Source organism: Oncorhynchus kisutch, linkage group LG21, assembly GCF_002021735.2.
Source record: "Oncorhynchus kisutch isolate 150728-3 linkage group LG21, Okis_V2, whole genome shotgun sequence".
In the NCBI taxonomy this organism is placed as follows: domain Eukaryota; kingdom Metazoa; phylum Chordata; class Actinopteri; order Salmoniformes; family Salmonidae; genus Oncorhynchus; species Oncorhynchus kisutch.
Window position 1 is genome coordinate 1 of NC_034194.2, and position 25,296 is coordinate 25,296.

The 25,296-nt window shown below is 41.5% G+C and overlaps 1 protein-coding gene and 3 long non-coding RNA genes across 4 annotated transcripts; 1 reads left to right on the forward strand and 3 right to left on the reverse strand.

The window, feature by feature from the left end:
- Window positions 1-393: 393 nt before the first annotated feature.
- LOC116356142 (uncharacterized) lies at window positions 394-2,077 on the forward strand. The gene is made up of 3 exons (XR_004204608.1): window positions 394-444; window positions 571-649; window positions 1,959-2,077. It is a non-coding gene; the product is annotated as an uncharacterized LOC116356142 (long non-coding RNA).
- A 6,895-nt stretch (window positions 2,078-8,972) lies between these two features.
- On the reverse strand, window positions 8,973-13,824 carry LOC109904062 (uncharacterized). Its single transcript, XM_031800714.1, has 13 exons — window positions 13,571-13,824; window positions 13,185-13,324; window positions 13,011-13,082; window positions 12,831-12,914; window positions 12,561-12,707; window positions 12,391-12,471; window positions 10,489-10,638; window positions 10,327-10,376; window positions 10,136-10,205; window positions 9,957-10,043; window positions 9,766-9,864; window positions 9,563-9,643; window positions 8,973-9,462 (listed from the first exon to the last, which is right to left on the reverse strand). Exons 1-13 carry the CDS (start codon window positions 13,734-13,736, stop codon window positions 9,280-9,282), a joined length of 1,410 nt encoding a protein of 469 aa, XP_031656574.1. The 5' UTR covers window positions 13,737-13,824; the 3' UTR covers window positions 8,973-9,279.
- A 4,438-nt stretch (window positions 13,825-18,262) lies between these two features.
- Window positions 18,263-19,793, reverse strand: LOC116356138 (uncharacterized). The gene is made up of 4 exons (XR_004204600.1): window positions 19,691-19,793; window positions 18,979-19,242; window positions 18,523-18,646; window positions 18,263-18,324 (listed from the first exon to the last, which is right to left on the reverse strand). It is a non-coding gene; the product is annotated as an uncharacterized LOC116356138 (long non-coding RNA).
- Window positions 19,794-19,919: 126 nt separating this feature from the next.
- Window positions 19,920-23,353, reverse strand: LOC116356223 (uncharacterized). The gene is made up of 3 exons (XR_004204707.1): window positions 23,138-23,353; window positions 22,747-22,879; window positions 19,920-20,242 (listed from the first exon to the last, which is right to left on the reverse strand). It is a non-coding gene; the product is annotated as an uncharacterized LOC116356223 (long non-coding RNA).
- Between the last annotated feature and the right edge of the window lie 1,943 nt (window positions 23,354-25,296).

The following is a 25,296-nucleotide window of genomic DNA, read 5'->3' on the forward strand; positions in this document are numbered from 1 at the left end:
ATTGTTAATTGCTGTCATGATCACCCCTTTCACATTACTGGAATCCTCTGACATTGGTGAACATCAAAGAGTTCTCACAAAGAGGATTCTGTCTGAGTTCTGTGGCACCTCAGGCCTTGAACCAACTCAAGCCTACCCCCAGAATCTGAAAATCGAAAAGATTTTCAAGGCTGTCCAAGGGGCTTCTTCAAGAATTGGGTCAGAGAAGATGCCCAGTTGCAATGAAGTCAACGGATTATGCATTGATGATGCCCTGGTCAAATCATTAACTAGGGAACTACTAGCTAAATGCAATGAGGCTAGCTCTTCACCTCCCTCCATGACACAGTTGTCATCACACAATGTATTTGGCCGTGACGAGGTAGGTAATTCTGGGCTTCCAACAACTTGTAGAAAGGAAAGAAGAGAGGAAGATTCAGCGCTCTCTGTGGACTCAACCCAAAGGTACATATGTCATCAAAATACACATTTTTAAGATTATTTTTTATTCATTACGTACAGTATGATGGTAAACACTGATACACTTTGTGTGCAATTTCTCCTACTGTATAATGACTGTTTGTTACCCAGTGTACAAAGAAGGTCAACAAGAAGAACCACTGCACTCCAACACCTTCCCAGAACCAGACCCCTGCCGTCAGTGAAACAGGTAAGTCATACACTCAAATGTGTACTGAACAAAATATAAACGCAACATGCAACAATTTCAAAGATTTTATTGAGTTACAGTTCATATATGGAAATCAGTCAATTGAAATACGTTCATTAGGCCCTTATCTATGGATTTCACATGACTGGGAATACAGATATGCATCTGTTCGTCACAGATACCTTAAAAAAAAGGTATGGGCGTGGATCAGAAAACCAGTCAGTATCTGGTGTGACCACCATTTTCCTCATGCAAAGCGTGACACTTCTCCTTCGCATAGAGTTGATCAGGCTGTTGATTGTGGCCTATGGAATGCTGTCCCACTCCTCTTCAATAGCTGTGCGAAGTTGTAGAATATTAGTGGGAACTGGAACACGCTGTTGTACACGTCAATCCAGAGCATCACAAACATGCTAAATGGGTGACATGTCTGGTGAGTATGCAGGCCTTTCGATATGGGGCCATGCATTACCATGCTGAAACATTAGGTGATGGCGGCGGATGAATGGCACGACAATGGGCCTAAGGATCTCGAGACGGTATTCTGTGCATTCAAATTGCCATTGATAAAATGCAATTGTATTCGTTGTCCGTAGATTATGCCTGCCCACACCATAACCCTACAGCAAACACGACGCCATATACGTGGTCTGTGGTTGTGAGGCCTGTTGGACATACTGCCAAATTTTCTAAAACGACATTGAAGGCGGCTTATGGTAAAGAAATAAACATCCAATTCTCTGGCCACAGCTCTGGTGGACATTCCTGCAGTCAGCATGCCAATTGCACGCTCCCTCAAAACAAGTCAACCAGCGTTTTTCCTTGCTCCTATTCTTCTCAGTCTCTGTCTCTGAGACATCTGTGGCGTAGTGTGGTGTGACAAAACTGCACATTTAGCGTGGCCTTTTATTGCCTCCAGCACGAGTTGCACCTTTGTAATGATCATGCTTTTTAACCCACAAGAGTCTACGCCCTGTCTGGGCCGAGGGGTTTGTATCGTCCTTACTGCTAATAGCCCATACAAACGCATTGAATAACAGATTCACTACATGGAACTGAAGTGTCTGTCCTAAATCTGAGAGATATAACAAAGTTTACTACTTTTTGGCACTAAACAGTCTAAGCCCTGGGGGGGGCCTATGTAACACTTCTGTGTTAAATAGGCGGATTGAGACTGCTAGGCTACCTGCCGCCCGACATTTGGAAATTATGTAGAATATTACAATTTAAATAATAATAATGCAATACTAATTATTCACACTAACTAGGGTCAGTTAAAGAAATGTTATGTTTACATTTTTTCCCCCAGCAATTGTCAATGATCAAGAAACCTGCCGAACAGAGAGTGTATGCTCCACCAAGAAGAAACCAAGGAAGCGTTCGCTCATTTCCAGGATGTTTTCAGCTATAGGCAAAGCCTTGTCCAGTCCTTTTACTTCCTGCTATAAAAGAAGAGCACCTAATCTATATTTCAAAATAAATATTTGAAATTAACATAATTGCATAAATTCTTCATGTTGAGTGTTTTTCATGATATATTATTGGATGATATAAAGTGTAGTAGTAGTAGTAGTAGTAGTAGAAGTTGTATAGTTGACTATATTACTTTTACTTTTAAGAAACATAAAAAAACAATAAGAATAGTGTGCACTTCTATGTACAGTTGAAGTCTGATGTTTACACACACCTTAACCAAATACATTTAAACTCTGTTTTTCACAATTCCTGACATTTAATCCTCGTAAAAAAATCCCTGTCTTAGGTCAGTTAGAATCATCACTTTATTTTAAGAATGTGAAATGTCACAATAATAGTAGAGAGAATGATTTATTTCAGCTTTTATTTCTTTCATCACATTCCCAGTGGGTCAGACGTTTACATACACTAAATTAGTATTTGGTAGCATTGCCTTTAAATTGTTTAACTTGGGTCAAATGTTTCGGGTGGACTTCCACAATCTTCCCACAATACCTTGACTGAATTTTGGCCCATTCCTCCTGACAGAGCTGGTGTAACTGAGTCAGGTTTGTAGGCCTCCTTGCTCGCACACGCCTTTTCAGTTCTGCCCACAAATGTTCGATAGGATTGAGATCAGGGCTTTGTGATGGCCACTCCAATACCTTGACTTTGTTGTCCTTAAGTCATTTTGCCACAACTTTGGAAGTATACTTGGGGTTATTGTCCATTTGGAATACCCACTTGCGACCAAGCCTTAACTTCCTGACTGATGTCTTGAGATGTTGCTTCAATATATCCACATCATTTTTGTGGATATCACATCAAATAAAACTATAAATAATCTTATCTAAGTCCTTTACAATTTTAGGGGTTAAGTCAAGTGATAACGAGACATAAACCGCCCTGGATAACCCTTCAGCTTTGGATAATAATACCCAGCCGTATAACGAAATATCTCTCATCAACAAGAGGTTCAATTTGTTCTTTGTTTTCTCAATGGAGTTAAAGTTCAATTCACTCCTTTGTTTTTCATCCTTGCATGTAACAATTTCAAGATAAGTAACCTTATCTTTAGATGGGATACCATATACAGTGGGGCAAAAAAGTATTTAGTCAGCCACCAATTGTGCAAGTTCTCCTACTTAAAAAGATGAGAGGCCTGTAAATTTCATCTTAGGTACACTTCAACTATGACAGACAAAATGAATTTAATTTAATGAATTTATTTGCAAATTATGGTGGAAAATAAGTATTTGGTTAATAACAAAAGTTTATGAAGCAGGCTCAAAGGCAACCAAATTACTAGCATGGAGACTCAGGAAACAACAAGCACAGAATACCATTTTCAAAATAAAAGACCCCAAAACAAAAAAGATCACATGCAAATTAGATGAAATACAGAATGCATTTGAATCATATTTCAAAAATCTGTCCAAGCAACCAGAGAAGGCAGATGCACAGACAATAGAGCACTTTTTGAACTCACACGATCTCCCCTAAATTGGGACAGAGCAAAATGATAGACTATCTTCAGAAATATCCACCGAAGAAATTAATAAAGCAATATCTCAGCAAAAAGCCAACAAGTCTCCAGGCACTGATGGCTTCCCTTCAGAATGGTTCAAGACCTTCAGAGAACAATTAGCACCTCTACTTAAGGTCTGTTTTAACTGGACTCTGAGGGAGGGGGGTCTCCCACCCTCATGGAGAGAGGCCATCATATCGGTAATCCCAAAAGAGGGTAAAGAAAAGAAAGAATGCAGTTCATATCGACCTATCGCAATTCTTAACACAGATTATAAACTATATGCATCAATAATAGACAAAAGAATGGAGAACATAATCCCAGAATTGATTGACGGAGATCAAACTGGTTTCATACAAAATAGGCAGACACAGGACAATATAAGGAGAACACTACATGTCATGGACCACATTACTCAGAATAAGACAAGTGCAATATTAATCAGCCTAGATGCAGAAAAAGCATTTGATTCAGTGGGATGGGATTACCTATTCCAAGTTATGGAAAGATTTGGTTTCAACAAAGAAGTGATACAGTGCATCAAAACACTGTATTCATGTCCGACCGCTAGAATAAAGATACATGGACATTTGACACAAACGATAAAATTAGAGCGAGGGGCAAGACAAGGCTGTAATCTATCACCCACGCTCTTCTCCTTGTACCTAGAACCATTAGCACAGGCAATAAGACAGGACCCAACTTTAGAGGGAATAACAATAAGAGGCAGTGAACATAAGATATGCATGTATGCTGATGACGTTCTGTTATTCCTTAAAGACCCAGGCACAAGTGTATCTAGATTGATGGATGTTTTACAACATTTGGAACATATTCAGGGTATGTGCTTAACGTACACAAGACCCAAGCCCTAGTATATAATTATACCCCACAGGAAGATCTGAAGAGTAGGTATAACTTCACCTGGACCTCTTCATCCATTATATATCTGGGAGTAAATTTACCAAAAGATATACCCAAACTTTATTGTATGAATTACGATCACATTAACAAGAAAATATATGATGACCTAGACAGGTGGAATTCACTTCCCTTAGATCTTAGTAGTAGAATTGAAACAATCAAAATGAACATCCTGCCGAGGTTACTGTATTTGTTCCAATCACTGCCCATAGAAATCCCACCTAAACAGTTTAGGGAATGGGATCAACGGAACAGTAAGAGACCAAGAACTAGATATACAACATTACAGTTACCAAAAAACTGTGGGGGTATGGCCTTACCAAACCTAAAAGATTATTATGTGTCAGCCCAATTGAGACCCCTGGTGTGATGGTGCAATTCAGAATACGAATCCAAATGGAAAGACATCGAGACTACGCTGACAGAGATACCCATACAGTCAGTACTGGGAAATAAGGAGATGGTCAAATAAATATACAATAGACAAAATCAGTGGATTAATTTCTCTCTGAAGACATGGTTTAGGGTAGTTAAGCAAAATCATTTAGACAGAGAGATCAAACTGCTGAGTTGGCCCGCATACGACCCCAGCTTCATCCCTGCAACTCAGGACAGCAGGTTTAAACAATGGACGCAGAAAGGCATCATGTCATTCAGTACAATTGTAAGGAATGGGAACCTAGATAACTTCCAGGACCTAAGTAAAAAACATGGCTTGGATAAACAAGATTTTTACAGATACCTACAAGTACGACACTATTTTGTAAGGGAGATAAAAGTGACTGACCCTCGAACACATCCAAAATTAATCCAAGTATTCACTAACGCATACAACTTGGGGAGTAACGAAAAAACTATTTCAAATCTCTACTTGGGTATTCAATCCTCAAAGAAACATTCTACAAACTATTTTAAAAAGAAATGGGAGGAGGAACTTAACATTGAAATAACTGATGAAACATGGTTGAATATATTAGAGACTCAACAAAGCTCCACCAACTCAAGGTCATGGAGAGAATTCTGTTGGAAGAATGTTATACGTTTCTTCATAACACCTAAACTGAAATGAAAACAGACTGGCTCACAACACCCTTGTTGGAGAGAATGCGGTCTATTGAGGGCGGACCACTCTCATATCTTTTGGACTTGCCCCGCAATCGAAACTTACTGGGGAGAAATAAGATCTAACATTGGAAAAATAATGGGATTTGACATAGAACAAACATTCATTTCTTTGTACATGGGTGAAATACCTGATAACTTACACAATAGAGAAAAGTACCTCTTGAAGGTCCAACTGGCAGCCAGTAAAAAGGCTATCACTAGGAAATGGCTACAAAAAGACCCTCCCACAGTGACACAATGGATAGACATTGTAGAAGAAATACACCACACGTATGACCTTTGCCTTAAGAACTCAACAGGAGAGAGGTCAAGAATACTGGGAAAAATGGGTTTCGTACTTGGAAAAGGTCTAATTCAAAGATGTCAATGTAACTAATATGATGGTATGATGATGAAGGTATGAAGTGCACTGTAACTGCCAGATCTATTGTTGTTGTTGTTCTTTTATTTGGCTTTATTTGTACTTTGTGTTCCTACAATAAAAACTAAGTAATTTAAAAACTAAGTATAAAATAAAAGAATACAAAAATAAAAGAAATCCAGGTATTTCCAAAGGGTTCACTTACTATTTCTTCCCACTGTATACTGCATCTTACCCCAGCTGTAGGTCCATTGTGTGTGTCATCGTTTTAAGTCTCAACATCAACCAGCTCTGGTGGCATTGGGGACTTTGGATGCTTGCTCTCAAAGTGCTGTTTGAATGTCTTCAGGTCAGGCATCTGCGTCTGTAAGGGTCAGGTAAGGAAGTGAGGATATTAACAATCATTGGCTGAGACTGAATTTTCGGGTGACAAACAAACAAAGTAATAAGATGCATCAAACTACTACACATCACACAGGCCAGTACAATGGACTGTACTGAGAGAAACCTAAAGGTAGGCATGTGAAATGTTCAGGTTGCTGCATAGACTATGGAGGCTCTAGTCTAGAGTGCCAGGGATTTTTTCAACTCTCTAAATGGTTAAATGACTCTGACGTTCAGGGGTGGTTGGAGAGACTGCTGGTGCTGGTGAGCTTCTGCCCCTATTTTAGGTCATCACACAAATATTCCCCCACCCATGTCCAGGGTTCTCAGTGTTATGTCCCTTTAAATATATGTACTTTTGGTAATACTTTGAGTAGGCAAAGAATACAATATTCTTAAATTGACATGTTGAATTTCTTTGCCATAGTAAATTGTATATTGCGCAAATTTCCCTAATGCGGACAGTTTGTGTTACTACCTTACACAAGCTTGCATTTTCACCCTATAAAACTTAGTGGAATTACACAAAATGTTAACCTCAGATCACGATGACAAGATTGATTGTTTTAAACAGATCTGTCAGTTCCTCTCCTTGTTCGGGCTGCGTTCGGCGGTCGACGTCCCGGTCTTCTAGCCATTGCCGATCCACCTTTCATTTTCCATGTGTTTTGTCTTGTTTTTCCACACACCTGGTTTACATTCCCTCATTACTTGACGTGTATATAACCCTCTGTTCCCCCATGTCTGTGTGTGGAATTGTTTGTTGTAAAGTGTATGTGCACTTCAGACTGGTTTGCGACGGGTTATTTCAACCCATATTCTGTTGTTCTGGGTGCCTTTGGTTTTTTCCTCATTAAACTGCTCCGGTTAATACCCAGTTCTGCTATCCTGCGCCTGACCTCCCTGCAGCCCGTTACGCAACTCTTTCAAGATCAATATATTGTGTTTTGTACCATTGATTTTTCCAAGCGCTGGGATGCGCAGAACTTAGAACGGAGTTAATGAAATGCCCAGGAAATGGCACAGAAAATTTGGGGCGGTCTCTCCATAAAAGTCAATGGCCACACACCAATACATGGATTTGACAGTCAAATCACTACTTAAATAGCAGTCAACTGTTGTTATTCTGTCGAGGGTGGTGATTCGTTTAGGTTAATTAACAAAAAAAGTGGTCTGGTCCCTTTTCCATGATGAAAGCCTCCCGAAATCAACATCCAACATTCCAAAATATAGATATAAGACTTCAACAACTCATCTAAACAACTTCTTCAGGGCCAGCCAGGCCCCCTGTCGCCCCCCACGCGCCCTGAAACCCAACCCCCAATAAGAAGAAGCCCAAATACGACCTGCCCTTGCCCAGTATACATACAAGGTCAGGGGACAACACTGGTTTTTCGTCTTGTAGTTAAACTTGTTTTATACAGTTTAAAGGGATAGTTCATCCCAATTACAAAATTGCTTAAGTTGCATTTACATTTAATTTCAAATCCAATTCATCCAAAGTGTACATTAGTCTTTCCTGGTTCATAACATATTTTTTGGTCCCTTTCAGATCACAGCCATATCATCAGTGGGCGTCAGGCTTGTAGGAGACATGAATTATCTGTGAGATTCAGTGAACAAGGCTAGAAGGTGAGATTCCATCTCTCTTAACTGCTCATTGTACTGAATAGATAATCATGAGCTAACATTGTACCACCTTATTTTCTGTAACAGACAGTTAGTATTCTAGGGAAGCAAGGCATTTGTGTAGAATGTGCATTGTAGAGTATGTTCTTTGCATTCTTTATCATGTATTTCTCATAGAAAGAGCCTGTTCTAGTCATTCATCTAATCTTGTCATTCGATTTCTATGGTATTTCTCTCCATTAGGACTGGGTATTGGCTCCTACGGGTTACTCTGCCTTCTACTGTGATGGAGAATGCCTCTACCCTCTGTGTTCCTGCATAAACTCCACCACCCACACTATGATCCAACTAGTGGTCAGTATGCACTACTACACCCTCTCTCACATGAACGCTAACATTACGGTTTCAGTGGGAAAGACGGGAAATGGTTCAGACATTAATGGCAAATATAAAAAACTAAGATACCGAAGTTACCGGAGTCTACAATGGCAGACTTTTAATGTAGGGATAGTGAGAAGTAACATTCAAGACTGAAGCAATCCCCTCTAGTGGTATACTTTATACTGTACCAGGTTACTACACACACTGATAATACAAAACAGTGAGGACACCTGCTCTTTCCATGACATAGACTGACCAAGTTAAAGCTATGACCCCTTATTGATGTCACTTGTTGAATCTACTTCAATCAGTGTAGATGAAGGGGAGTTAAAGAAATATTTTAAAACCTTGAGAGAATTGAGACATGGATTGTGTGTGTGTCATTCAGACGTTGTTTTTTATTTCCATATGCAGATAATAAAGCATCATTGTTCATGTAATATTCTAATATATGCATTATACCTCCAGGAAGAGGAAATGGTCATAAATCAAATAGATGAAAAGACAGAAACAAAAATGGAGAAAGGAGTACAAAGCACTTCAAGTCCTCAATTCCTTCAAAAGAGAGAGAGAAGGAGAAAGGAGTATGGTCCCTGCAGTAGGACTACATGCTGGCCATGAGGTTCTCCAAGTGGTACTCCAGGAGGCTGGAGAGCTCAGTGACCAGAGACTCTGGGTTAAAGTACCAGGCCAGCTGCTGGCCAAACATGTCATCTAGCAGAGCCATCAGTCCGCCCTGAAGAGAACACCACACAACACATAGAAAATGGCTCTGAGTTACTAGCTTATCAAGAGGAGAGAGACCATTAGAAATACTCCCCCTAAAATGGCATTGGAACCTGGTTAACCATGAATATGGAAGTAAACAGGAAGTACACTAAGAATATGGAAGTAAACAGGAAGTAACCTCTTGACTCTTACATTGAGCAGCAGCAGGTATCTATCAGCCTCTGACTCCATGTTGGCAGCAGTGGGCAGGAAGGAGTACAGGAGAGCGTACAGACGCTCCACGAACCCACCAGGGTGCTAAAGGAAACAAAGGAGGAGAAAAGAGGAGAGAAGAGGAATTTAAGTGAAACTGCTAATAGAGAGAGATCAAAACATGTACCAGTGAGATGCTACTTACCACCATCAGGGACTTCTGAGCTGTCATCAACCCAAACAGCACCAGCTCAAAGAGGACATCTATCATGTTCACATGATGGATCTAGGACAAGAAAACACATTTGGAGAAAATAGGAATGATTTCATATAGATCAGCTACTGTGATGTATAAAAGACATGCATGTGGAAGAACTCAGTGAGACTTGAAAGAGTTAATGAACTCACCTTTGCCTCAGCCAGCTCCCTCTCAATGTCATTCCGCTTGGAGGGGTCACTCAGGTAGTCCACAAAGTTGTTATAGGTACGGATGAATTTGGCCTCGTCCTATGACAAAGAAAAGAGCATCTTAGTGAACAGAACACATTCCCCTCAGGGATGCTCTCTTTCCCTTGAAAGAGAATGAGTTAGTGAGTTACCATGTGGTTGGCCTGAACAAGGCCGCCCAGGAGGACCTTTCCCGCCACAAACAGATGGTTCCTGCTCAGGGTGGAACCAAGCAGGGTCTAGGGAAGAGGGAAGAGTTAGGGTGAGACCTCTTCCTCTTGGAGACAGAACAAGAAGTCACAGAGACTAAAAGAACAGTGGGTCCACTCACAGTGAAGGCCTGGCGCAAGGAGACGAGCCTCAGGGCGATGTCCTCCACTCTCTTGGTGGTAAGGTAGAGGCTGTGAAAGGGAGGGAATGGAGCATGTCAACCATTAGAGTCAATGGGGGATAACAGCATTATGACCACTATCCTTCAGCATCTGACAAGCCCAGACTACACAGACATTTAGAGGAACTCACTTTAGCAGAGGAACCTCCCTCTCCTCAGGCAGCAGGTCCTCCTCCCAGCCCTATTACAACAAAACAAGCATTCAAAATCAGTGACCAATGACATAACAAACAATCGGTCAATGGAAGGATCTTAATGCTCCTAGTCAATAGTATGTGTGTGTAAGGTCTGACCTCATAGCAGTTGTGGCCCTCAGGCTCTGGGTCAGTGAACTGCTGAGTGGTGGGAGTAGAGAAGGAGGCAGCCTCCGACCACGCTGAAGAGGAGAGAAGCCCGTCCAGCCCCATTTGGAGAGTGGCGTACACCACTGAGACATCAGTCTGCTGCTCAAAACACACACAACACACCTGTTTACCACACACACACGTTATTAGATAACACACCAAATCTAATGCAAAAATGCCCAGTAATGTCTAGTCTATATACAGTGCCTTGCGAAAGTATTCGGCCCCCTTGAACTTTGCGACCTTTTGCCACATTTCAGGCTTCAAACATAAAGACATAAAACTATGTTTTTGTGAAGAATCAACAACAAGTGGGACACAATCATGAAGTGGAACGACATTTATTGGATATTTCAAACTTTTTTAACAAATCAAAAACTGAAAAATTGGGCGTGCAAAATTATTCAGCCCCCTTAAGTTAATACTTTGTAGCGCCACCTTTTGCTGCGAATCACAGCTGTAAGTCGCTTGGGGTATGTCTCTATCAGTTTTGCACATCGAGAGACTGACATTTTTTCCCATTCCTCCTTGCAAAACAGCTTGAGCTCAGTGAGGTTGGATGGAGAGCATTTGTGAACAGCAGTTTTCAGTTCTTTCCACAGATTCTCGATTGGATTCAGGTCTGGACTTTGACTTGGCCATTCTAACACCTGGATATGTTTATTTTTGAACCATTCCATTGTAGATTTTGCTTTATGTTTTGGATCATTGTCTTGTTGGAAGACAAATCTCCGTCCCAGTCTCAGGTCTTTTGCAGACTCCATCAGGTTTTCTTCCAGAATGGTCCTGTATTTGGCTCCATCCATCTTCCCATCAATTTTAACCATCTTCCCTGTCCCTGCTGAAGAAAAGCAGGCCCAAACCATGATGCTGCCACCACCATGTTTGACAGTGGGGATGGTGTGTTCAGGGTGATGAGCTGTGTTGCTTTTACGCCAAACATAACGTTTTGCATTGTTGCCAAAAAGTTCAATTTTGGTTTCATCTGACCAGAGCACCTTCTTCCACATGTTTGGTGTGTCTCCCAGGTGGCTTGTGGCAAACTCTAAACAACACTTTTCATGGATATCTTTAAGAAATGGCTTTCTTCTTGCCACTCTTCCATAAAGGCCAGATTTGTGCAATATACGACTGATTGTTGTCCTATGGACAGAGTCTCCCACCTCAGCTGTAGATCTCTGCAGTTCATCCAGAGTGATCATGGGCCTCTTGGCTGCATCTCTGATCAGTCTTCTCCTTGTATGAGCTGAAAGTTTAGAGGGACGGCCAGGTCTTGGTAGATTTGCAGTGGTCTGATACTCCTTCCATTTCAATATTATCGCTTGCACAGTGCTCCTTGGGATGTTTAAAGCTTGGGAAATCTTTTTTATCCAAATCCGGCTTTAAACTTCTTCACAACAGTACTCGGACCTGCCTAGTGTGTTCCTTGTTCTTCATGATGCTCTCTGCGCTTTTAACGGACCTCTGAGACTATCACAGTGCAGGTGCATTTATACGGAGACTTGATTACACACAGGTGGATTGTATTTATCATCATTAGTCATTTAGGTCAACATTGGATCATTCAGAGATCCTCACTGAACTTCTGGAGAGAGTTTGCTGCACTGAAAGTAAAGGGGCTGAATAATTTTGCACGCCCAATTTTTCAGTTTTTGATTTGTTAAAAAAGTTTGAAATATCCAATAAATGTCGTTCCACTTCATGATTGTGTCCCACTTGTTGTTGATTCTTCACAAAAAAATACAGTTTTATATCTTTATGTTTGAAGCTTGAAATGTGGCAAAAGGTCGCAAAGTTCAATGGGGCCGAATACTTTCGCAAGGCACTGTACATAGGAAATCGTTTATTTACCTGGTTGCAGCCAAGCGTCACGTCCACAGACGTCTCGTGGCGGAGGTGAGACGCATAGTGGGTCACCCTGCCAGCCACACGCTGACACAGAGAGAATACATGTTAAGGCCAAATGGAATAAGTGAAGAAAAGCCTAATCTACTACTGTTTCAGTAGTATTTACGTCTTACCTGGATCCAAGTGATGGACTGCACTTTGGTGGCACAGTAGGGGATGCCCTCTGGACTAAGCCTGGCTGTCTCCTTGGAGATGGCCCACACCAGTTGAGTCTCCTGGCCTCTCACCCTACTCACGTGGTTCATCCTCACCACCACCTGCTGTTGAGATAAACAACAAGACAACATCAATAAAACCACTTCAGCAATTGCTGTGACACATTTCCACCAAGATCAAATGACTGACAATATAGATTATGATTAGGTTGTTACAAAGACACATACCTGGGATCCCCCACACATGTAGGTGATGATGGGGCTGATGAACTGGAAAGTTCTCCAAGCTTTAACCACCGGACCGGCATTGTTCTGCACATTACAATACATTCATGTTGGAAACAGTAAACATTGTAACCGTGATGTGACTGTGTGTGTGTGTGTGTGGGGGGGGGGGGGGTCTCTTACCCTGATCACAACAGGCCCACAGTACAGGGGGCTGAACCTAATCAGAATCAACTGCCAATTGCCAGTGGCCTCCTAAAGCAGAAAGCAGACAAGAGATTTGTTGTCAAAGAGATACAACTTGAATATCTGGGATATTTTTCAAACATAAAACCCCAAACTTTCAGAAAATTGTACCTCAAGGATAGTCTGCACATCTGGCACATCCTCAAGGATGATAGCAGCATTCTGGACATCAAGGAGGACTGGCAGCTGTGGAACATCTAGCACATCATCCAATGGCACATCCAACTGGACCTCATCCAGGACAGTTGTTTCTAAAATGAGGAACATTGGAATATAAAATAAACTATTGTTAGGACATAAAACGTTGCAAAATTGCTAATACTAAATACTAAGTCGATTGCTTAGCAACAGTTACTAAAGTTAATGTTAGCTAGCAAGCTACAACATCTCGAGCACTAGCATTTTTGCCAAGTCTCAATGATAGAAATACACAACATTTCGCAAATTATAATGGCATTGTTAAATGTAGTCAAAGAAGAGTTGTAAACTCCACATACCCTCTTCGAAGTCGCTGTCGCTGTCCACCTGTCGACGATCACGAACCCTGCAAAACAGAAAAAGACAAGAAAAACAAGCCACAAATGAATTTGAACAACCTGTCGACGCAGTAGGGCGCCGACGTCCACGCACTCTCTCCGCCAGTCTTGAAAAGCACCCAGGCATTTTCCAGTCGATTGTTCTCAGGTCTCAAAAATCAAACAAGTTTGTTGTCAGCAGCAAAGTTGTTGTTTTCGCACAGAAAACGTTCCCTAGAACGTCGGTTAGATGTCTCTTGGCAACACACGTTCGAAAATGATTGTTTACAAAATTGACAACTGTGTTGCCATAGAAATTAGTTTGGAATTCTGATTCCCTTTAGAATCCCTTAAAAATGCTTGTCATCATTACAACAATTACTCAAAACAATGACTGAATTGGGCTGCCTGTCTCAACGAAGCCATAGAAACCTGGACATGCTCCAACTGAAATGTTCCCTCCTGTCAGCACTGATGTTGAATGGCATTAAATACACTTTTTTTGTTCTCTCCCATCCCCTGTAGGTTTGTTGAACATGAGTGGAAATGAAACTCCAGCACACTGGTAGCACTAAAGACGTGGGAGTATAACTTTTCCAGGTGAGTTGAACCTGCCTGTGGGTGCAGTGGGGATATTCCTGGGAGGTCTACTGATGAAGAGGTATAAGCTTGGCGTTGTGTCTGGAGCCCAGCTGTCTTTCGTCACCTCCTTCATGGCCTACCTCCTCCTCCCTCTGCAGTCTGGCACTAAGTGTGACAACGTTCAGGTGGCTGGTCTGACCGTGTCCTACAACGGGTAAATATGACATCTGATTGGTTGGTTGGTGGGTTGATAAAAACAAAAGTTTTGATCAGTGGAATATGAGGGAGAGCTAGACCAAAATACACATGGGCTTGTGCCGGGGCTCCCTCTTGTGGGAATATACAGTATGGTTGTTACTGAGCCCGGATTCCTGGCTGTTTTGTCACTGTGCCTGTGTCAATGATAGTTCAGCAACAATTATTTAAACATCATTATTACCAGCCATTTTCTCTGTCCCCCAGGTCCCCTGGTGTACGATGGCAGCCTGTTGTGTAACAGAGACTGCTACTGCTTGGCTGGGGAGTGGGACCCTGTGTGTTCAGACAACGGCATCACCTACACCTCCCACTGCCTCGCAGGCTGCGCCAGCTTTACAGGTTACGGCAAGAACACAGTACCAATACTATTAATGTACTGAAGTGTACAATGCTGGCCCATGTTGACTCCAATGCTTCCCACAGTTGTGTCAAGTTGGCTGTATGTCTTTTGAGTGGTGGACCATTCTTGATACACACGGGAAACTGTTGAGCGTAAAAAAACCAGCAGCGTTGCAGTTCTTGACATAAACAGGCACCTACTACCATGCCCCGTTGAAAGGCATGTAAATATTTTGTCTTGCCCATTCACCCTCTGAATGGCACACATACATAATCCATGTCTTAATTGTCTCAAGCCTTACAATACTTTTTTAAAAGTATATTGTATGTTCATTCATATCATGTTCTTTCAGAAGGGCCTCTCGCAACATTTCACAACTACTCATGCCTCACAATTTGCAAGTGATATTAAGAACTCTTATGACCACCTTCTCTAAATTGTCTTGAAATACAACTCTCTTTCTGTTGTTTATGTTTTTGTGGGATGACTCTTACCTGTTTATTGTAATATGTCTCCTCCCAGCAGGCCTGCAGAGTCTGAAAATAAAGGCTGCTTCTACAGAATTCCTTGGAAGATAATGAAAATAATTATGCTATGTTATGCACATTATGCACAGGCATTTACAGTATGCTAAAATTAATTTATCCTAAGATTACCTTTGTGGGACCATAAATTAACTCCGGAATGCACCAAACCCTATCCATGGTAAGATGGGGAAGTAATGCGGCGCTATAGATATACGGGATGCTCTAGAGATAACAGGAATGACTTAAAGTCGCGAATGATCAATGATGGTGGAGTCGTCCAATATGCTGCAATTAGAACAGACCAACTAATCCAACCTTGGTTTACAAGTTAAATACATAGATTTGTGTAGGCATATATAAACAATCGACCACATCCATTTAAAGCAATGATTGTCAATTGAAAATGTGGTTGTTGTGTTATCCTGTTGTGTTATCCTGTTGTGTGCCTTGAGTGTCAGTCCCCTTAATCACATTATTCCAATATTTCCGAGCTCTGAATTGACACAATGAACACTTTTGCAATGATATTCAGTTAAAAATAAGAGTATGAATGACAATAAACGTATGACTTGGATTGTATGCATAATAGTGTAGTAAACAATATCACTCAGCGAATGAACTTTTGAGGTTTGGAAAGTATCCGTTATAAGTCTCCATGACACGTATCACTTCGTTGTCTTGTTGGTAATAGTAAAAATGCACGACAGTCCGCATTGTAATGGTCTAACAGGTGTTTTTCATTTTGTTTCTCACATTAAACAGACATTTGAGAACGGAATTGCTTACAGTTGTACCTATGATGCACAGACACACAAAAGCTGTACAGTGTAGTTTGAATAATTAGTTTCAATTATTTGCAGATGCATTCCCTATCATTTACAAATCTAAAGATGTAACATTTGAAATGAATGTGGCAGAACAGTTTAGCAGTTTAGTGGGAGTCTTCTCCTTCAGTCTTTTTGCCTCCTTGGCCTCGCTTCTCATTACATGGGATTTCCCCAGTGCCAACTTCACATGAGATGGCCGCTGTCTACTGTCATGTGGTGCTGAATGACAGATATCGCTATGCCAATATTGCTGCTGTCCATGGTCCTGAAATTTACAATATTGCCTATTTGCATATGTACGACCGTCCAAACTTGACCCCACACACATTAATGCTAATCTCTCACACACTTTTGAACATTGCACAACCTGCAACAAGATACTGAAACAGCATTTTATTCCAAGTATGTTTGTGTTTGAATAAAGACCCGAAGAATGAAATCAATGTGTGGATGTTGATTGGACGTGTGGATGTGCTTTGCAGAAGCCATTTTTTTTAAATTCCCTGTAGCGTGTAATTACTGGAGCATGATCAGATTGCTTTGTTTAAACCAGAATGAAGATTTGGTTTGAGAAACAATGCCGATTATAGCATGATAGCTTTTTAAACTTTTTATAAGGCAATGTATATATGACCCCCTTTCAAAGAGTCGCTCATTTATCACTTTCTTGCAGATATACAGTGCCTTCAGAAGGTGTTCATACCCCTTAACTTATTCCTCATTTTGTTTTCTTACAGCCTGAGTTCCAAATGGATTAAATTATAGTTTTTTAAATGTTTTATCTCAACCAACTGCAGACAATACCCCATAATGACAAAGTGAAAACATTTCTCAAATGTATTGAAAATGAAATACAGAAATATCTCATTTACATAAGTATTCACAATACATGTTAGAATCACCTTTGGCAGCGATTAAAGCTGTGAGTCTTTCTGGGTAAGTCTCCATGTGTCACGCCCTGGTCTAAGTATTCTGTGTTTTTCTTCATTATTGGGTCAGGCCAGGGTGTGGCATGGAGTTTTTGTATTGTGGTGTGTTTTGTCTTGGGGTTTTGGTGTGTATGTTTTTGGGATTGTAGCTAGTGGGGTTATCTAGCAAGGTCTATGGCTGTCTGGAGTGGTTCTCAATTAGAGGCAGGTGCTTATCGTTGTCTCTGAATGGGAACCATATTTAGGCAGCCATATTCTTTGAGTTTGTCGTGGGTGATTGTCCTATTGGTCCTGAGTGTCTTGATGTCCTTGTTTGATGTTAGTAGACACAAGTATAGGCTGTTTTCGGGTTTCGTTTATTGTTTTTGTAGTGTTCGTGTTTAGTCGTGTTTACGTTTGTTTAAATAAACATGGATCACAATCGACACGCTGCAGTTTGGTCCGACTCTCCTTCACCACACTTAGAAAACCGTAACACCAAAAGCTTTGCACCTCTGGATTGTACCATATTTGCATTACCACAATATATACAGTACCAGTCAAAAGTCTGGACACACCTACTCATTTAAGGGTTTTTCTTTATTTTTACAATTTTTTACAGTTTAGAATAATAGTGAACACATCAAAACTATGAAATGGCACAATTGGAATCCTGTAGTAAGAAAAAAAAGTGTTAAACAAATCAAAAATATATTTTATATAGGTTTGGATAATGGGACAATTTGTGGAAGTCCGGATCTACCCCTTAGTGAGTGTTAATTGACCCCTCTCCCTCTTTACCTCAGCCCACTGACCAGCAGGGCATTCATGACACGGGTAGGGGTGCAGCTCTGCACCATGTGACCCAGGGCAAAGTTGGCGCCCTGCCGGATGAAGGCGTTGGCCTCGCTGGCTTTGTGCAGCAGCACGCGTGCCGTCCCCTCCACCTCACTGTCCATGGCCCTCTGGAGGTGGACGTACATGTCCCCCAGTGTGGCCATGGCAGCACAGGACACTGCAGAGCGCAGGTTCTTCACCTGAATCATAATAACACACACAGGCCCAGCTATTAATGTTGAGCAGAACAACCCACGAACATCAGAAACATGACACAATAATTTGACTTGTTCTCCAAATGTAGCAGATTTGTGCAGATGAATGAATAGGGCAGTGAATGAATACAGCTACCTCATTTTTAATGGCAAGGCAGATATCATGGAGTTTAGGCATTAGTATGTCCATGTGGTTCTGAGCCATCACACGGAGAGAGGTCAAGCCCTCGATCTTCTTCTCCCTGCAATTCAGTGAAAGAAACGTAAGCATTTTACACAACATTTTCCAAAAACATTATAATGATGTTCATCAATTAGGACTCTGGTCTCTTAAATTCAGAAGTTTCTACGCTCTGTAGCTCAAATCTACATTTCCAAGGACACTACACTGTGCTTCCTTTAGCCTAGCTCCATTGGTCTTGTCTACAGTGAATGCTCACCAGTCATCAGAGGCAGAGTGGAGCAGCTTGAAGGTCTTAGTCAGGGCCTGCTCTGGGTTGGACAGGGGCTGCAATCTGGCCTGGTTCTTAATTTGACCCTTTGGCTCACTGGCTGCCATCTTGTCTATGGGTTGACAGCAGACATCTATCTCTCTATGAACTGTATGTATTTATTTATGTATTTACTCATTTCCATATCTGTTTGTAGCTTTTAACACTAGTTCATTATGATATAATTTTAAATTTAGCACATATATTTTTGGTGCTCTCCCTGCTCAGAAGAAGGGTCCAATTAGCCTTGAGTAAAGGTTATCTCACTGTGAAACAGGCAAATCAAGTGTGGCCCTGGGCTAAAGCCATTTGTGTCTCTTCCCTTCCTACTGTTTTTCTATCAATCTACCTAGCTTCATCTCCCTGTCTAATTTACATTAGTGTGAGTACATGAGAGGGACTGACCTGAGCCGGTGGCAGCCTTTGGCAAGCTAAGGAACCTTATAGGCCGAGGCAGTTTGCTCCTGGGCTTGATAGGAGGGGGGGGCAGGCCTGGGTGGGCTGTCACGCAACTTTGCCCGGGGTCCCAACATACAAGTAGTCACGGAGCTCAGCAGGGGTGTTCATATCCACTGAGCTCAGTCTTCCCAGAGAGCTGGTGGCTATTTCCCCTGTGGACATGGCCGAGCCCAAACTTCTCCTGCCCACGGCCTTCACCTCATGTACCACCTTTGGTGTAGACCAGAAAAGAATGCTCCCATCATAGAAATACATATAGAACTAGTATATACATAAACTAATACAGAGAGATCCTGTATTCTAGGATCTATTCCATCATGCTGTCAAAGAGAGTATCCTTTCTAACCTGTACCCCCGCACACTGACTTGGTACCGATACCCCCTGTATTTAGCCTCGTTATTGTTATGTCATTGTGTTACTTTAATTATTATTAATTTTTACTTAAGTTTATTTGGGAAATATTTTCTTAACTCTTCTTGAACTGCACTGTTGGTTTCACGGTAAGGGCCACACTTGTTGTGTTCGGCACATGTGACAAATACATTTTGATTTGATTTTAAGACATGGAACAACTATCTGTTTTGGCAATTTATCGGTCCAAGTATAATTCTGAACTGCAAACTTTCACATTTACAATAAATTCGAAGTCCATCCTACCTTCCAGGCCTCCTCCTTCAGGTGAGCCTCGATGTCCCTCACCTCCTCCATCAGGTCAATGGGTCCGTTGTTGTCAGCACAGCCCTGGTCCGACTGGGCTTTCAGGGCTTCGACTCCCGCCTGCTCTTCTTCTTCTTGCCCCTCTTGGAGGGAGCTCCAGTTGGAGGGACGGGAACAGGCCCCACGCTAATGCTGCTGAATGATTTATTTACCTGGATGGACTCCAGAGAGTTTAGATCCGGGTCGAACTTGGGCTCCGTCCACCCCCACCACGTTCTTCAGTGGGGCCAGAGCTATGTGTTCAAGCCTTCGTGGCAAAGGCCTTGGTGGAGCTTTCGGCCGCGGAATGCACTGAATAGAGGGGACGAAGTGGTGCGCGAAGGTGCTGCCAACCCCGATGAGAGCAGTCCGGACATAATTCTCATGGATAGCACTTATCTTTCTTTGCTTTGCTTCCATGGCTTCTCTCTCAGCTCTCTGCATCTGCAGAAGTCTGGCATCACTGATGAAGCCACGATGGCCCTCTGGGATTGGGTGGCTCTCCTGATAGCCCTGGATCACAATGGTACAGTATGAAATGTATAGCAGAAGTGAAGTAGGCAAAATAGTTTCTACAGTGTGTCATAAAAAAAATGTAAGCTAAAGATTTTATGGATGTAGGCATACTGTATGTCTATGAAACCACAAAATAAACAGTGATATTTTTGGAAAAACGTTTGAAAAACTGATGAGCCTTACAAAACTTCATTTTCTCCCTCGATTGATGATAAATATTAACACTCTCAAAATAAGAACTTAACCTATCTCTGTGAGAGATCTATCATTGAAATGAGTGGAAATGAAATGTTGCTTGTCAGATGGAACCAGCAATGATATCATGGCAAGGCTTCCGTTACATTGTGATGTCATAATGGGGTCTGTTGACAGTGCTGAGCACATCAGCACATGGTGAACATTCATGAAAGCTTTTTGATTCCCATATAAAATCATAAATGTGGTGAATTTGTAAATATGTATATATATATATATAAACTCAGCAAAAAAATAAACGCCCCTTTTTTAGGACCCTGTCTTTCAAAGATAATTTGTAAAAATCCAAGTAACTTCACAGATCTTCATTGTAAAGGGTTTAAACACTGTTTCCCATGTTTTCCACGCACAATCCCTACATCAGTGCTCAGACTTTCCGCAATAAGCTGAGAGGCTGAACTGAGGGCTTGTAGGCCGGTTGTAAGGCAGGTCCTCAATAGACATCACCGGCAACAGCGTCACCTATGGGCACAAACCCACCGTCGCTGGACCAGACAGGACTGCCAAAAAGTGCTCTTCACTGACGAGTCGCGGTGTTGTCTCACCAGGGGTGATGGTCGGATTTACATTTATCGTTGAAGAAATGAGCATTACACCGAGGCCTGTACTCTGGAGCGAGATCGATTTGGAGGTGGAGGGTCCAATGATGCTGTGTGTCACAGCATCATCGGACTAAGCTTGTTGTCATTGCAGGCAGTCTCAACGCTGTGTATTACAGGGAAGACATCCTCCTCCCTCATGTGGTACCCTGCCTGCAGGCTCATCCTGACATGACCCTCCAGCATGACAATGACACCTGCCATACTGCTCGTTCTGTGCATGATTTCCTGCAAGACAGGAATATCAGTGTTCTGCCATGGTCAGCGAAGAGCCCGGATCTCAATCCCATTGAGGACATCTGGGACCTGTTGGATCGGAGAGTGAGAGCAAGGGCCATTCCCCCCAGAAATGGCTGGGTACTTGCAGGTGCCTTGGTGGAAGAGTGGGGTAATATCACACAGCAAGAACTGGCAAATCTGGTGCAGTCCATGAAGAGGAGATGCACTGCAGTACGTAATGCAGTTGATGGCCACACCAGATACTGTAACTTTTTTTTGACCATTGATTTTGATTATTCCATTTCTGTTAGTCAAATTTCTGTGGAACTGGTTCAGTTTATGTCTCAGTTGTTGAATCTTGTTATGTTCATACAAATATTTACACATGTTAGGTTTGCTGAAAATAAACGCTGTTGACAATGAGAGGACATTTATTTTTTTGCTGAGTTTATATATATATATATCAAGTTTTGAGGGAGCGGGCAATTTGCCATGCGGCTGCTGGAGTGTCTACCCGAAGCTGTTGCCAGAGAATAGAATGTTAATTTCTCTACCATAAACCGCTTCCAACGTTGTTTTAGAGAATTTGGCAGTACGTCCAATAAGCCTCACAACTGCAGACCACGTGTAACCAACCCAGCCCAGGACCTCCACATCCAGTTTCTTCACCAGCGGGATCATCTGACACCAGCCACCCAGACAGCTGATGATACTGTGGATTTGCACAACTGAAGAATTTCTGCACAAACTGTCAGAAACCATCTCAGGGAAGCTCATCTGCAAACTCGCCGTCCTCACCATGGTCTTGACCTGACTGCAGTTTGGCGTCGTAACGATGGCCACTGGCACGCTGGAGAAGTTTGCTCTTCACGGATGAATCCCGGTTTCAACTGTACTGACAGCGACCGGTTTGGTGATGTCATCGCTGTAAACAGCGAGTACCCCATGGAGGCGGTGGGGTTATGGTATGGGCAGGCATAAGCTACAGACAACAAATACAATTGCATTTAATCTCCGGCAATTTGAATGCACAGAGATACCGTGATGAGACCCTGAGGCCCATTGTTGTGCCATTCATCCACCGCCATCACCTCATGTTTCAGCATGATCATGCACGGCCCCATGTCATCGGATCTGTGCACAATTCCTGGAATCTGAAAATGTCCCAGTTCTTCCATGGCCTGCATACTAACCAAACATGTTACCCATTGAGCATGTTAGGGATGCTCTGGATTGACAATGCAGTACATAACATGTATGGCCCCAAAACATAATCAAGCAGCTGACCAATTACGCAAGACTTTAGTTCGAAGTTAACTGAGATTAATCAACAACTGGATACATTTCTTTATTTCTAAAGTGAAACTATCCTCCGCATTGGAGTCTCTCTACAAGTACAAGTTTAACCAGTATTTCAGTTGTTTTTACCGTCCCATGAAGAAGTGTGGCAGGCCTGTGAGGAAGGATCCTACAGCCATGAGGAAACAGCCCATAGCAATGAACCTGGGCCGGTGCAGCTTCGTCCCAAAATGGCTGACCACAGCCAGGAACAGCAGGTTACCTGCAAGAAACCACAACACTGCAGTAGTCAGGAATAGCAAATTATAAACACTGTTATTTTTTAAACTAAAAATGGCATATCAGTTTGGATACTAGGCTGCAACAACATAGCATCAAATACAACAATGTTACAACAATGTTAGGGGTTTGACAGTAGAGTCATGGACAAACGCCAGTCAATCAATTAATAGGAACAACTATAAAACTGGACAGTATTGAGAGCAGACTCTGATTGAACCACAAAAAAAATGGATCATACTGTAGTCTGTATCTGGTTTTTACTACATGAATTCTCAAGCAACTCAATGTTATTGTTGAAACCCATCTCAAAGCTGCTGTCTATGAGTCCGATGAGAGAGCTGGACAGGTCAAAGTGTCTCTCTGAGTGATGGCACTCTTCATGTAGGTCCCTGACAGAGCTTTGGTGAAGGAGGTGAACTACAGGGCCACTAACACTTTTTGCTTACTACATGATTCCAATTGTGCTATTTCATAGTTTTGATGTCTTCACTATTATTCAAAAATGTAAAAAATTGTAAAATTAAAGAAAAACCCTTAAATGAGTAGGTGTGTCCAGACTTTTGACTGGTACTGTATATATTGTGGTAATGCAAATATGGTACAATTCAAGGGTGCAAAGCTTTTGGAGACTTACCCAGAAAGACTCACAGCTTTAATCGCTGCCAAAGGTGATTCTAACATGTATTGTGAATACTTATGTAAATGAGATATTTCTGTATTTCATTTTCAATACCTTTGAAAAAACCCATTAAAACATGTTTTCACTTTGTCATTATGGGGTGTTGTCTGTACCTGGGTGAGATGATAAAAAAACTATAATTAAATCCATTTGGAATTCAGGTTGTAAGAAAACAAAATGAGGAATATGTTAAGGGGTATGAACACTTTCTGAAGGCACTTTATATCTGCAAGAAAGTGATAAATGAGCGACTCTTTGAAAGGGGGTCATATATACATTGCAAATAAAAGCTATCATGCTATAATCGGCATAGTTTCTCAGACCAAATCTTCAATCTGGTTTAAACAAAGCAATCTGATCATGCTCCAGTAAAATACACGCTACAGGGAATAAAATAAAATGGCTTCTGCAAAGCACATATACATTGTCCAATCAACATCCACACATTGATTTCATTCTTCGGGTCTTTATTCAAACACAAACACACGTGGAATAAAATGATCTTTCAGGGTCTTGTTGCAGGTTGTGCAATGTTCGAAAGTGTGTGAGAGATTAGCATTAATGTGTGTGGGGTCAAGTTTGGACGGTCGTACATATGCAAATAGGCAAGATTGTACATTTCAGGACCATGGACAGCAGCAATATTGGCATAGCGATATCTGTCATTCAGCACCACATGACAGTAGACAGCGGCCATCTCATGTGAAGTTGGCACTGGGGAAATCCCATGTAATGAGGAACGAGGCCTAGGAGGCAAAAAGACTGAAGGAGAAGACTCCCACAAGAACTCTATGCTAAACTGTTCTGCCACATTCATTTCAAATGTTACATCTTTCAATTTGTAAATGATAGGGAATTCATCTGCAAATAATTTAAACTGATTATTCAAACTACACTGTACAGCTTTAGTGTGTCTGTGCATCATAGGTACAACTGTAAGCAATTCCGTTCTCAAATGTCTGTTTATTGTGAGAAACAAAAGGAAAAACACCTGATCATTACAATGCGGACTGTCATGCATTTTTACTATTACCAACAAGACAACGAAGTGATACGTGTCATGGAGACTAAAAAAAAATACTTTCCAAACACCTAAAGTTCCCACGCTGAGCGATATTGTTTACTACACTATTATGCATACAATCCAAGTCATACGTTTATTGTCATTCATACTCTTATTTTTAACCGAATATCTTTTCAAAAGTGTCCATTGTGTCAATTCAGAGCTTGGAAATATTGTAATAATGTGCTTAAGGGGACTGACACTCAAGCCGCACAACAGGATAACACAACAACCACATTTTCAATTGACAATCATTGCTTTAAATGGATGTGGTCGATAGATTTGTATAGGTGGAGCAGTGTGATGTTGTTCCCCTAGATTATGCACCAAATTGCACACAAGGACCAATTCAAATAGGCCAGGTCAAGAGGGGATGTTAATAATTTGATAATAATAATAATAATTCAGTTGCATAGCTAAAGTGTACAAACACTTTGTTACAATGTGGATAATATAAAGATATTGTATAGGCATATATAAACAATGTATTTAACTTGGAAACCAAGGTTGGATTAGTTGGTCTAAGCAACATGCACCTGGATAATCGGGTCATGAATCTGGACGGGCTCCTACATCCTCATATACACATTATGACATAATAAAGAGTTTAATCTTTCACGAAATAAAGACAAAGAAGCATACCCAATTATACAGG

Bases quoted from the DNA above. Each gene is read 5' to 3' on its own strand.
- LOC109904062 (XM_031800714.1), bottom strand. From the start codon at position 13,736: ATGCCTGGGTGCTTTTCAAGACTGGCGGAGAGAGTGCGTGGACGTCGG. The intron at 12,708-12,830 runs GTATGTGTCTTT...TTATCTCAACAG, and splicing joins ACATGTGTGGGGGATCCCAG to CAGGTGGTGGTGAGGATGAA. The intron at 10,206-10,326 runs GTGAGTTCCTCT...TCCCTTTCACAG, and splicing joins AGGGAGGTTCCTCTGCTAAA to CCTCTACCTTACCACCAAGA.